This window comes from Mytilus trossulus, chromosome 10 (assembly GCF_036588685.1).
Source record: "Mytilus trossulus isolate FHL-02 chromosome 10, PNRI_Mtr1.1.1.hap1, whole genome shotgun sequence".
NCBI classification, from domain to species: Eukaryota; Metazoa; Mollusca; class Bivalvia; order Mytilida; family Mytilidae; genus Mytilus; species Mytilus trossulus.
Genome location: NC_086382.1, coordinates 23,024,243 through 23,038,278, shown reverse-complemented (window position 1 = coordinate 23,038,278; position 14,036 = coordinate 23,024,243). Strand labels below are relative to the sequence as shown.

Sequence of the window (14,036 nt, the reverse complement as noted above, 5' to 3'; positions counted from 1 at the left end):
AACAACTAATAAACAATTGGCATATAACTGACTTGGTACAGACACTGTTTAAAGATAATGAGGCTGCATGGAGTTATCAGGAGAATATTTTGTTCTCACTTAATAAAAGTTGAAGAGTATTGTGTATCGGAAAACTGATTTTTGCATTTTACTTAAAAAAAAACTTTAAAAAGTAAAAGGACGTCGTAATTGTTTAATCAGTGTTATCAGACGCTTTAACTACGGTCAGTCGGTTAAGGAGCGGAGTTCCCGGAAAGAATCCCTGACCTTCGACAAGAAAAATAACAATAATTGTCAATGAAGGTTGAAGTCGTGAGCACTGCCATGTGCGAGATATGAATTCAAAACCTCAGTGTTGAAAATTTGATGATACAGCAGTTAAACTACTTTCCATCCATACAAATGATATATTGAAAATTATTTGTGAAAAAGTCCTATAGATGTCAAGATTGTTAAACATGTAGTTTTATAACCAGAATTGATTGATACGATTCAGTTTACAATGTGAGCATACTGATAAAGAATATCTGTTATCCCAAATATCCAATATTTGTTCATTTTATTGTTATTTTTTGGGGATGTTGTACGCTTTCAGACTGGTTATATATTAGTTATGCATACATAAGTGCCTATATATCATGTATATATATGTATAGAATAATTGACATATATCTGATGATGAAACTGTATGTACAATCTGGAAACAATGTAGCAAATGCAATCTTCTTCGATATTCAATGTACAAGAATATATATATTTTCATCTATTATGTAGCTATATTTTGTATGATTTTAATGTTTTAAATCTTAGATGATAAAATATATAATCAATTTGAATTTATTGACCTTATAATTTACTATATTCATTTTGCCTTTAAAGTCGTAGATATTGCGGTGTACATGTAATCCTTTTCACTTAAGCAATTATTTCAACATCCCATACTGTATAAGATTTTATTATGTTTAATGTTTTAAGTTCAATATCAACATTATCAACTTATTGTGCACACATACAATGTTTATTATTTATACTTTATCTAGAGTACTAGCAAAAGCAAATACAACAAAATAGACCTAATTTTATGTGGGGATTCATGTAGTTTTGTATTGCATCGGTATAATTTTCAATAGCTATATTCTTTATTTACTCTATAGTGCATGAAATTAACCATTGAGAAAAACAAATTTTGATATTACTACGTAGAATGATCATATATAAATACATCGACTGATTTAAAAGATATTTTTAGATTAGTGAAATACATTAAATATGGCCATACAACGACTCCTCTTATTATTACATACTACATGTACCGTACTCATAGGTCTAAAGAATAAATATTTGATATAATTCAGCAAAATGTTCTATCTCAGTGACTTTCTATAGGTAACGATTAAGTTATAAGTATCATGAATAATTGAAATAATCTATCATGTATTCATCAAGTTTTTATTACATTTAAAGTTTAATGTTTTCCAAAAGATTGTTTTGCTATGTTCTCTTCAGGATACATTTATATCACTTTAGAAGACTTAATTTAATAAATTGAACTGCATTAAGTACAATCGAACATTATGTACACGAGTAAAAACTTTAAAATACGGGATATAAGTAGCAATGCTTTTCTTTATGATTAAGAAAATTAGGAAGTATTTACTATTCGATAAACATCGACAAAATGGAATCAGAAGAATGAAATAAACTTATAAGATATCATGATCTTATTTTAAATAGAGGTGTTGAAGATAGTGCAGAAAATTAGTGTGTGTAAGATTCGGGATTAAATTGTCATTATATATCGCTTAGTATATTTGTTGGAATGACTATAGTTGATCACTCATAAAAAGTGATGGTAATGAAATCCGATATTGACAAATTTTAAAGATGTTTTCATTATGACAATTCACCGAAGATCAAAATAAGGTAATCTATGGACTAATACCTTGTCTAGAGCAAAGACCGAAAAAGTGATAAAACCAAAGTTATTATGTGTATTAAATCTATGTTTACACAGTGGAATGCTATCGACCTAATATATCAGAGCTCACGTAGAAATGAGAAAACATCAATAAGAGATAAGTATACATTTTTATGAGTACAAGTGAATTTCTTTTACTAAATCCTGAAGTCGCATATTTCAATGGTGCAATGCTGGTGTGAATTAACTTTTAAAGCTGTCTTAGTTTTGTGGATCATTGAGGTTTATTAAAGTAGCAACCATGCGTTTGTTGATCACTTTCAGTAAAATGTATTGTTTCTACGCAAGATGTCATTTAATTTCACTGTATATAAGAATGTATGCCAAATTGTATCAGAAAAACAATATCTTATTTAGAGGATCTTCAAAAAATCAGAGCGGGAAATATTGTATTTAAACAATGCAGAATGGTCTACGAGAGTCGAATTTATGCGTTCTTCTGGTTTTAGAAACTCATTAAAGTTTAATGCATATACTCTTATCAAGTCTCATTAGTTGTCTCGCTGAGGCACCTACTTTCACAATCCTGGATTTGCATTTGTTTACTGATCATTGCAATAATCGTATTTATGTAAAAATGGAAAAAATACTTTAAAAGAACTGTATATTGACGCATCAATAGTTTTGACAGTTTTTCAAAAAATATAACTACGTTCAAATAGGACAATCTTTCAATGTAGTTTTTTTAGCAAGCTGTTGTTTATATTTTTGTTGTTTTAATGCTTTCATCTTTGGTTTCTTTTCCACTTTTTAAAATCTCTTTCGTAATTTTTGTCCTTTTTGTAAATTATTGAAAAATATCTGAAATTTTCAAAGTCTACTGATACATACAATAACTGCAGCAGTCCTTTATATAAGGTTAAAATGAATGCATAGAGTCCATTAAAACGAAAGTACGTATAAATTTTGTTTGATGAAAGCTGGCATTCATCCCTATCTTTCCACACTGAACGTACTTATCACCTACAGCTGTACAATGAAATTCAATTCCCTTTATTAGTTAGATAACATACCTAGTGCCATTGTAGAAGAGGACAACACATGTATCACCACCATGATCACTTTTGCAGACATTTTTACGATGACTAGTAGTTAAGTATGATATCACTTCAAAAATACAAACAACACATGCGCACTTCTGTTTGAGTGTTTTATTTATATCAAATGATACATGGAAAAGTTGTCGATAATGTAAGTTGATGATTTACTTTTTTTTCAATTTTTTTAAGTTTTGTTTATATTTTTACTTAATTTCCTATAGCTTTTATAAGGAAACGCTATAAGAAGCTTACAATACCATTTTACACTACCTTCAAATATATTGTGAATGAATACTAAAAACCAAAATTAATATCTGTATCAGTGGGAGGAGTCAAAAATTATACAATACTATTTGGTTTGCATCTTAACCTGAAACAAACATATACAGTAGGTGATTTTGGCGAAAAAGTGAGAACAAAAAAGCACGGTAAGTAAAAAAATTCACAGGAAAAGTGATAATCAATACACACATTTTTAAATCTTCATAATATTAGTCTTATATGACTCTTACTCACATCAACTGCTAGTGACTGGATATCATACTGTTGTTTAGTCTTAATGTTTTCCTAACCAAAAAGACCTTACGTTTTTCACAAAAAGTTCTAAAATCAGACATTGCCAGTGTCCGCAGTATCAAAACACCTGATAACTGAATGTCCAGGTCAACGTCGTAAAAACTAGATAATAATAATAAAAAAGACACTGTCACTCAGAATCTATGACAAACGAGACGATTTTAATCTTGAAATTATCAATTTCTCCCCACCTTAAAAGCAATATACCAACTTCATCTACATATGGGATATGCATTTCCCAACTTATTCGGTATTCAAGAACTTGCAGCTCCACTCAGACTTTGTTAAACATTATCAGTGTCTGAGCAAAAAGTTGATGACCCAGGGGTATGTAAAAGAACGTCTTTTCTTTTTTCTAAAAAAGTTCATCGGAAGGTACCAAGACCTTCTTGATAAATATTCAGTATCAACTTCACAAACAGCGCATGCTGGTCTTGGTGGATAGAATCTGAGTACTAACGTCGTTAATCATCTAAATAACTTTTTGTGTTTCGTTCCTACATATATCGTTGCTCTAGATCTACTAAACATCCCACCATTATGTTTTTGCTCTTTTATAATTTTTGAATACTTTGAACGACAAAATTATTTAAAAAATATACCTGTGTAACGTTTACATTCTTGCGTCGAACAAGCGATTCTACACCAGCGTTGATGTTGATCAAGCAATTTGGTCACAGGACTTTAATTAATGCAATCCTTTGTTGGTTGATTTAACATACATAAATGAAATACTAAAATAAGTAAACATTGAAGTTAAAAAAATAAAGTGATATAAATTTGATATATACGCCTTTTCTGCTCCTTTGTTAAATTTTTTTTTTGTTCTGATTGCCATTGTGACACTGTTATGACTACTGTTACCCTATTTTCGACTGTCATACAGTTGAGCGGTTTAGCGCTATAAAACCAGGTTCAATCCAAAATGTTCTACAAAAGAAAATGCCTAGCTGTACCCAGTCAGGAATATCACAGTTGTTGTCCATTCGTTTGATGTGTTTTATATTTTTATTTTGCCATTTGTTTTAGGGATTTTCCCTTTTGAATTTTTCTCGGAGTTCAGTTTTTTGTGATTTTACTTTTTTTTTAATGCAATTCCTGTAAAAGAAAGTCTATGTGCATGCCTTTTATAGTGCGTAATAATTTTAGAATGTGACACATATTCATCATTTTGATTAAATCATACGACGGTAAGTACTCTTTATTATGTGCAATATATATGTCCAAATCTTCACGTTGGTAATTCTTTTTAAATGTCGATGACTTGAAAAGAATCGACCGGGAAGTTACCTTTGAAGGCATATTTTTAGTTCGAATTCGTTTGTAGGGTGTTTTAACAAGCGTAATAGATTTATTAAAGCATGACTCATTGGAAACTCTTCTTGCATCATGTTTATAAATGAATAGTGCATTCTACTGTCATTTTAATTTGTTTATTGTAGAATATACTCATTATAAAGCAGTGACAAGATATCCATTATTTCATTGTAAAGTATATAAAAATTTCTTATAAGGAATATTGTATAGCAAATCAGTCTGCACTGATTCGTCAGTGTACAGTTAAAAGGTATCAAGGGACATTTAAAATCATAAACCGATACAAACCAACATTGCCATGGCATTAATTGAATGACGTCGACATAAAATACACAAAATAATTCATAGAGAACAAAAGACTAAAATACACAAACCTCAACCTCGGGTTTTTAGGGAAAGTCTTTTGATCTGGCACCGTTAAAAGTTTTTTTTGAAAGAGATATATTAAAGAGGTGATCGTGTAATAGAGGAAAACATTGTAGTACAAGCAACTTCAGATATCATCTACGACAACTGTTTCTAAATAACGTACACTGACATTGTTAAGACACACTAAGTAAACTAAAAATAGGATAACTGGTACCTAAGGATGAGGAATAGAGAAAATGCATTTGTGTGTTGAAGTTGAACCAAGACATGTACTCATCACATCTTAATTGTGCATTCATGAAAATAACTTTCTCTCGGTGCCATTCGATAAAAACTACAAACCTCAAACTTCAGCATTTGCAAGAAATGAAAACCAAGGTTATATAGACTACGAGATTAGCTTCATAAGGAAATAAGATCTTAAGAATTAATAGCTTGTGATATATGTTTGAGATTCCTTAAGAAATGGAACTTCAATTTTTAGTTTGTTTCTTGTATTGGTATGTGAACTATGCTTGACGTAGTTTTTTCTTTAAAAATTTGTGTTGTAAGTTCTATTTCCAATTTCTATTTAAGAGTTTAAAGTAAATAGTTTTCTTTTGGTGTCACCATTAAACGACTGATAGCTCATGTGGCAAAAGAACAAAACATTGGCATTGTAACAAGGTGTTTTCCGAATTCATCTATTGTGGAGACAGTGAACCGGTAGAATAATACGTTTTTAAGAAAGGGACTATTTATTCATAACTGTTGTTGAATAGTCTGTCTCATATGTATAGTTTTAGGTTTATAAAAGAAAGGAGAAAATGAATTTGTTCGCCAGTTTAGTTATCTTTATGATTATCACACTACATATTAAAGGTAAGTTTATAAAATAAGATCGAAGAAATAAGAACATTTAAAGTTAGTGAAATCCATCCTTCGTAATTTTACAGTCCGTTCACTCTTAGATTCAAGTGAATAAGCGACCAGTAAGCCATTATCAAACAGTCAACAATCATTAATCAATCAGTCAATAATCAATTATCGATCAGTCACCGACCAGTAAGATCTTTAAAAGATTGTTCCTCTGACAAAAGGAATACATTCGAGCAGTGTCAAAACATATAACCTTAGACTGAGAGATGTCATAGATGAATATCATCTAGAGAAATATTTTTTGGATGTTGACTTTATGCTGAGTTCCTGTTTAGTATTATCCCATTTAATGTGAATATCAAGAGAATAATTGAGATCTTGTTGTTTGAATTAATCCATAAAATATTTACATTCGATCTTTTTTCCTATTGCTGCTACATAACTTTGAGATTTTGTTCACAATTGAATATAAAGTGAATGTTTCTCAATTCCAAAGCTTGTTATGCAGTTGGTGGATGTAAAATGATTTGAGAGTTTAAGACCTGTCTACAGGCTTTGATACCATCAGAATGAAGAATTTAAGAAAGAGGTTACGTCGAGCACAACAACAACAAAGTTAACAAATTCTGATATTTTTCCTGTATGATAGCAATTGGTCTACCTGGATAATTGTCTTTGTGTGTTGTGGGCAAAATATAGCAATATTCCGACTCTCCTCAGACTTTTTTTATTTTGATCATCAATATAATCCTGTTTACCCATGATTTTTACAGCTTCATGTTGTTGATTATTACGCCATATTAACTATATTGTAAACTGTATCATTCATTTGGTTAAAAATCATTGCATATTGTTTTTTTCCTGAATCTTGAAATTTCGACTTCATTTTGTTGTTCAACTGATCCGAAATGAAATTATATGCAACTGTCAAACAAGTCAGATGTTTAGCTAGCTATAAAAACCATTTTCTAAAAAAGGAAATGCCTGTACCACGTCAAAAATATCAGACTTGATTCCATTCGTTTGATGTGTTTGAGTTTTTGACATTCCGTTTTGAATTTTTCCCTTAGTTTATTTTGTTTTTTGTTTTTCGTTTTATGCCCTTGAAAATGTACAATTGTCTTAAAAAAAAATGACAAAAAACATTCATAAAGAAACATAATTTAAAAGAAAGTTTCATTCTATACAAAAGAAATTAAATATCAAAATGAATAACGAAAAAGGACTCATTGATCAAATTTCTTGGGAGTTATGCATTTGATTTATTTCACTGAAATAAGATATTTCTTGTTTTTTTACGCCAAAGCCGACAGTTTGTTTTTCGATAATGAAAAATATATTCGCCATAATTCTTACTTGTTAGTTATTTTCACTTGAATATATTAATCATAAAACAATGTGATTGAAAGGCTCCATATTTTATCTTTATAAAACACCTTTTAAACGTTGATCATGTTCATGTTGAATACCCTGATACCCTGACCATACACGTATGGTTGTACTTTATTAATATATACGCAGATATGCATGACGATATGCGTATGGTTGTACTTTATCAGTATATACGCAGATAGTCGTGACGATACGCGTATGGCTGTACTTAACCAGTATATACGCAGATAGTCATGACGATAGGCGTATGGGTGTACTTTATCAGAATATACGCAGATAGTCATGACGATACGCGTATGGTTGTTCTATATCAGTATATTCGCAGATAGTCATGACGATACGCGTACGGTTGTACTATATCAGTATATATGTAGATAGTCATATCGATACGCGTACGGTTGTACTTTATCAGTATGAACTCAGATAGTCATGACGATACGAGTACGGTTGTACTTTATAAGTATATATGCAGATAGTCATGACGATACGCGGATGTTCCAAATACTGAAATTATCATGAACATCTGCAATATTCCGTTTGTAAAATTCATACTCTATTTTCTTTCATTTGAACAAATGGATGTTATATATTAACACTCATGCGAAGAGATACATCTTCTTCTCGTATGGAAACAGTCTGAAGTTGAGCTGTTATGGGTGTCTTCCTCTATCTTGGATTGTAAAAAAATAGAGAACCAAAGGTCCAGATTTTCTATCAAGTCAGCAAAATTTGATGCAGAAATGCAGATAATTAATGTGAATTTTCATTTAAAAGAACCAATTTATAAGAATATAACTTATAAATATTAATATTTTTGCAAATGTTGATTAATTTTGGTTGGTTTTTTTTTTTAATTGACATTGTAAGGAGAGGTAACTTTAAAATAGTGCGTTTTCTGAAGGAATCTACATGGAATTTTCCTATTTTATTTTAGCCGGGAAAAACGTACGGTGACCATATCTTTCTTTTGATATTCTCAAAGCATTGTCTGAAAGCTATCTTTTCCTCAAGTATATAACAATTCTATGATTTTGTTTAGTTTCTAATCCCAAAATGGTGTTTATTCCTGTATAATCCATACAAAATGTGTCATTTTGTCACGTCCTGTAGCTTGAGAAAATGCGCGGTGACCTATCATTTTTATTATATTTTTCAACATATATCAATAGATACTACGTGTTGGCAAAGTATGAAAAAATTCTATCATTTTTATTTTAGACTCCATTACCACCTAAAATAAGCAAAAGTATATTAAGTTTTCAAAAACTGTAATATTTCTCACTGAATGCAGTTTTATTCTACAACAGAAAAGATTGTTTTCCTGAAATTTTGTAATTTTTTTGATGTTTTCACATTTTATTTTCGTTAACGTTTTATACATAAATCAGGCCGTTAGCGTTTTTTTATTGAATAGTTTTGCACTTTTATAATAGCTTGACATTTGGTATGGATTTTGTTTATGTTGAAGGCCGTACGTGACATAAAATTGCTTACTTTTACGTCATTTGAGTTCTGATTGAAATTTGCCTAACTTATCTTTTTACATGTTAAGCACACTAATAAAAAGAAACCAAAAACTGAATGCTTTACCAAACTTTTATTTTTTTCAAGTGAGGACTTTAAGGTATAGGGAATGTTGCGATTTCAATTTGTTCCTTTGTTTATCTTGACTTTAAATCATATTTGATAACTAATGGTACAAAAAATCAGATTGTATATTAAGAATAGATATACACTTGTATGTTAACAAAATTTTACCTACCTGTCATATTTAATCACATTTTTTAACAATAACATTATACCTTCATAAACCTGGAAATGTCATAGAGAGTGAAAAATAATATTTTGATGAAGAAATAGATGATACATCAAAATTAACACACTGAAAAGTCAAAATATTTGTTCATATGCATGAATACTTTTTGAATTAATGAGTATTTCTTTTAATGACACGATCCTGACACAATTAAAAAAAATTCTTTTTCTCAAAATTTATGTTCTCGTTTAAGGATTTTCAAATGCCAACATCAAAGCTGCTAGAGGCAAAAATTCCTTAACACTCAGCTGCACTTTTTCACCTTTTGTTAACCATGCATCCTGGTGGACAACGGATTTCCTTACGTCATGTACAAGCACATATTGTTCAAACCCGACGCTTGGTGCCTATACATTTACCTCCAGTTCAAAAGGAATATATGTTACAATAAGTCCATTTGGTGAAAAAGAAATCGGCATTGTTTGGACCTGTAAAAGTCCCTCTTCTGGTTCTGCAACATACCAAATGACCCAAGGTAAGTATTAAAATGTTGTAAAATTCGAAAACATTCTTTCATCTCTTTTTTAATGATGCAAATGGGATCAATTTTTATCCATGTCAACCATAATTCTTCACAACGTTTAGTATTTCAACTATTGACAGAAAAACCACGGTATGAAAGCAGTCTTTAGGTATTTTTTTTTTTTTCATTTTAAGTAGACGTAATTTTCAACAAACAATCGGCTCCCATGGGAACCAACTCTGCTCTTCTTTTAGCTGACTAGTCATACGCCCAAAGTATAGAATCAATAAACAATGCAAGTACTCCCATAGTGTTTCGTGTTCGCTCCACCCGACAAATCAGCACAACAATGTGGTGCTGGTATGATATGAATTCTTTAAGGCAGTCATATAGTTAATAACCATGTAACAGCCACCACTCAGCTTAAGGACTACTTTGCACATTTAGAGGTAACCATAATGCTTTGGTTACCTAAACCACAAACAATCCGGTACTTTATCGTTTCATATCGTCCTTTGTAAGTAAGTGTTTTACGAATCAGGTCTCATCCATGATATTTTCTAACTACAACCTTATCACAACCACCATAATCGTAAAACGACTTCCAAATATTTTCATAATTTCTGATGTCGTAGAGGAATCGTGCTTCTAGTGTAATGAGGTATTAGGAACAAAAGAACATGTTTTTATATTCTAACTATGACAGTGCTGATGCCGTCACACAATCCCTTTCCCAAGTAATCAATTATCTGGCCAGTTCAAAAATATTTAAAAAGATTATCTTCAATTCTTGATTTGTATGTTATAAATAATAAATGAATTACCAAAAATTGACAAAATTAAATACATGTATTGCAAAACTATATGTAAATTAAATGTGAAAATAATATTGATAAAAGATAGCAGCAGTAGTAAAAAAAAAAAGGCAAATGATACTAAAGGGTCAATCAAATGTCTTGAGTCGAAAATAAAATGACGTTGCCTTTAGTAAAAGGGGAAAAACAAACATTTAAACGGAGATACAACAGTTCACAAAAACATCATAGAAAAGTGTGAACTAAGCAGTACGAACACCATCTCCTAACTTATGGTGATCGTAGGTGCTTCGGTAGGATAAGTAGATTCTGCTCATATTTGGCACTCATTGTGTTGCTCATAATAGTACAAACCTCGTAATAAGTTGAACTCGATAGGTCACATTAGGGTAAATAGGGACGTCAATTGGAAAATATCCGCTACCATCTGTGAAATGGATATTTGATAACGGTCAACTAACTCATGATGGCGTATGTAAGATGATTGATTGCGTGATGGTTTCAACGTCACAATTTGCCACTCATCGTTTAAATGGTTGTGAGCAGCAACCAGCGGACTAATTTGTCAACATTCTTTTCGGTTAATTATCTTCTTCAAAATTCAAGAAATAGAATAATGCCGAAAGAAAAAAAACAATTCGGACCGTGTAATTGCTTTTAAATCCATATCAATTGACAATTTAAATTGAAAGGTTTAATGCTTACAAAAGAAGAATCTTATTATTTCGAATGTAGGATTTAGAATTTTCAACTAATTAATTTGAGTCATGTCATGCAGGTGGAAAGATAAGTTCAACACATGTAATACAATTAGTTCTCTAGGTAATGCTAACTTATTGCAAATAGTAACCTACAACAGTACTAGCCTTATACTTTAGTGCTGAGTGTTCATTATTCGACAATATCAAAAATATCATGAATATAGTGTTCGAAAATTTACCACAAAGTATTGTGATAAAAAATAAAAAAAAGTAAGGACTTACTGCGTGTGTAATTTGACTTACCTCGATTCTGGTATCGCAGTGAAAATATGGTTTTAGTTGAAGATAGGGAAATTTAAAGGCGCTTTCAAGAAAATTGTTGGGTCCTCAAAATAATGCTCTTCAACTTTGTACTTGTTTTGCTTTATAAATATTTTTATATGAGCGTTACTGATGAGTCTTATGTAGACGAAACGCGCGTCTGGCGTACTTAATTATAATCCTGGTACCTTTGATAACTATTTAAATAATAATGTAAGTATTCTCGATTTGAAATACAAATAACAGATACTAGCTGATTTGATTTGAATGTGAATGTTAATTGTAAAATATTATTGAAAAGGATTTTAAATTGCTTGTATTTATTTAGGCTTATACTCTTCCTTTCCAGTTTCATCTGCAGATCTGCCAGGTAAATATGTTATAAGATCTTATTGCTGAATTTCATATAAAAAAATAGTTTAAAATGAAAGTTATAATCTCAACAGAAGAGTTATTGAGTTTTTACGTAATTTTGTTTTTGTAACTAGTCAGTGTTTGAAACCAGATTTGAAACACCAGTAACGTTGCAAATTGCGGTTTACACTTGTAAACACATTACTTTAGTTTTTACAAAATTGTATAAATCGTGTTAAAGGGAGCATCGGTTGGAGTAATAAAAAGGTGTGTTTGTAGATGTAATATTGTGTAGCTCCACAAAACAAAGTACTTATCATGTGATACAAAAGTTAATTATGTACTACGAAGTTCCGATTGAGCTAAGAGGAAAACAAATATTAGTTATACTTCTTTAATAAAATTTCAATTAGTTTTCAATATGCAAAACGTAGTGTACAAAAAGTAATTTTCAAAGGAAAACGGCATGTCATTATTATTTATTGTATTATTTGTGATTTCAGTGGCTCTATGGATGGGTAAAGACCTTTGCTCTCAAATACCATTTATATTGGTATTCAGTATCACTATAAATCTCTTGATATGACACACATCATGACAATTCATTATAGTGCAAAGTCTATTCTGGATAAAAAAAAAAATATATTCATGACATGTATATCATCAGTATTATCGACGATTTGCAATTTGTTCATTGATTATGCTGTCTACAATTTGTTAAGATCATGGACATATTCAAAAATATCATACAATGACGTCATCTAAAGCACCAGCGAGATCACTATTCGTGTTCATCAGCGTCAATTTATCAGTGAAGTGCACAAGACATTTTTCATCCAACTGAACACATATTGCAATTAATTGTAAAAGTCAAAAAAGTGTTTTTATCCGATTTCATATTATAATATATTCTTAACCGGATAAAATTTCTTTTAACACAGAGTGCGATGATAAAAATAACGTTATTCTTGCACTTTGTACTAAAGTCAATATTAAAAGTGCCATTATTCCATGCGTAATAAAAGTATGCGCCTACTTTTTTTACTTTCTGTAATATGTATATTTGTATGAAACCCCTTAATAGACACTAAGACAGAAAAACACAATAATAATGCATTTAGCAATCAAACACTACAAAACGGATGACTTGTTGGCACTACTAAAACCCGACAAAAACAAAAACAAAAGAATGTCATACAATTTTTTTTTATCAAGGTGGGATTTTTAAGATAATTTAATATAAAAAATAAATTAATTTGGATTAATGATGTTAAAAATTTAATGTAAACATTTTTTTTTAATAGAATTAATAGAAAGAATTAAAGTGTTGAACAAGTCGCGATGAACTTTGTTAGGAAAGCAGTTTATATACTTCTTACATATATTAAACATTCATTCATTTATAGAGAGATGGAAAACAAAGTTATAGACTAGAGAATATAATATATTATTGTAAAAGACCATTTTCTATAAAATCAATTACATCATTTGAATCTACATGTATCAACAAACAATAAGTATGTACAAAACAAAATGATAATTTTCATTTGATTGATTTAATCAAATATACAATCAATTTTATCATTGTTTATTGCAATATGTGATTAGTACGTTTTTTGTCTCTTCATATATATATTTATATACTCTGACATGTCTGATATTTTATAATTCCAAATTTTTTCTGTGTATTTTAAGTCTTTAATTAGATGATTAGAAATAAACAAATTATTATTATGTAGTATTTTTTTTCAATCATATCAAAATGGAGACCTTTAAACCTCATTGTAAAAGGATTAAAGTTTCGGTGGCATATTTCATTCTGAAATGCAATAATCTAAAAAAAAAACCCGGTGCCTAAGAATGAACATTTCAACAATTTAGCCTCAAGCATCACTGAAGAAATATAACTTGTCAAATTGGACGTCTGTTTAGTTCTGTGAACCATAATTATTCACCCATATGTCCATTAACCACGCATATCATAAATTGTAATAATAGTCCATTATTAGGACTTTCCACTTTTCTGTTGAAAGATC

The 14,036-nt window shown here is 30.2% G+C and overlaps 2 protein-coding genes across 3 annotated transcripts in view; one reads left to right on the top strand and one right to left on the bottom strand.

The window, feature by feature from the left end:
* Positions 1-3,081, bottom strand: part of LOC134687765 (B-cell receptor CD22-like) — a 28,232-nt gene extending 25,151 nt beyond the window's left edge. Inside the window, exon 1 of the mRNA XM_063548223.1 lies at positions 2,992-3,081. Coding sequence (XP_063404293.1) covers positions 2,992-3,052 — 61 coding nt within the window. The 5' untranslated portion in view covers positions 3,053-3,081. The remainder of the gene's footprint in view (positions 1-2,991) is intronic.
* A 37-nt stretch (positions 3,082-3,118) lies between these two features.
* LOC134687070 (uncharacterized) lies at positions 3,119-13,644 on the top strand. 2 transcript variants are annotated; one of them, XM_063547038.1, is made up of 5 exons: positions 3,119-3,169; positions 6,060-6,141; positions 9,540-9,821; positions 11,996-12,016; positions 12,504-13,644. In XM_063547038.1, exons 2-5 carry the CDS (start codon positions 6,087-6,089, stop codon positions 12,584-12,586), a joined length of 441 nt encoding a protein of 146 aa, XP_063403108.1. In that variant the 5' UTR covers positions 3,119-3,169; positions 6,060-6,086; the 3' UTR covers positions 12,587-13,644. The 2 variants fall into 2 exon arrangements, with proteins under 2 accessions (XP_063403108.1, XP_063403109.1); XM_063547039.1 differs by lacking the exon at positions 3,119-3,169 and adding an exon at positions 3,275-3,446.
* The last annotated feature ends 392 nt before the right edge of the window (positions 13,645-14,036 follow it).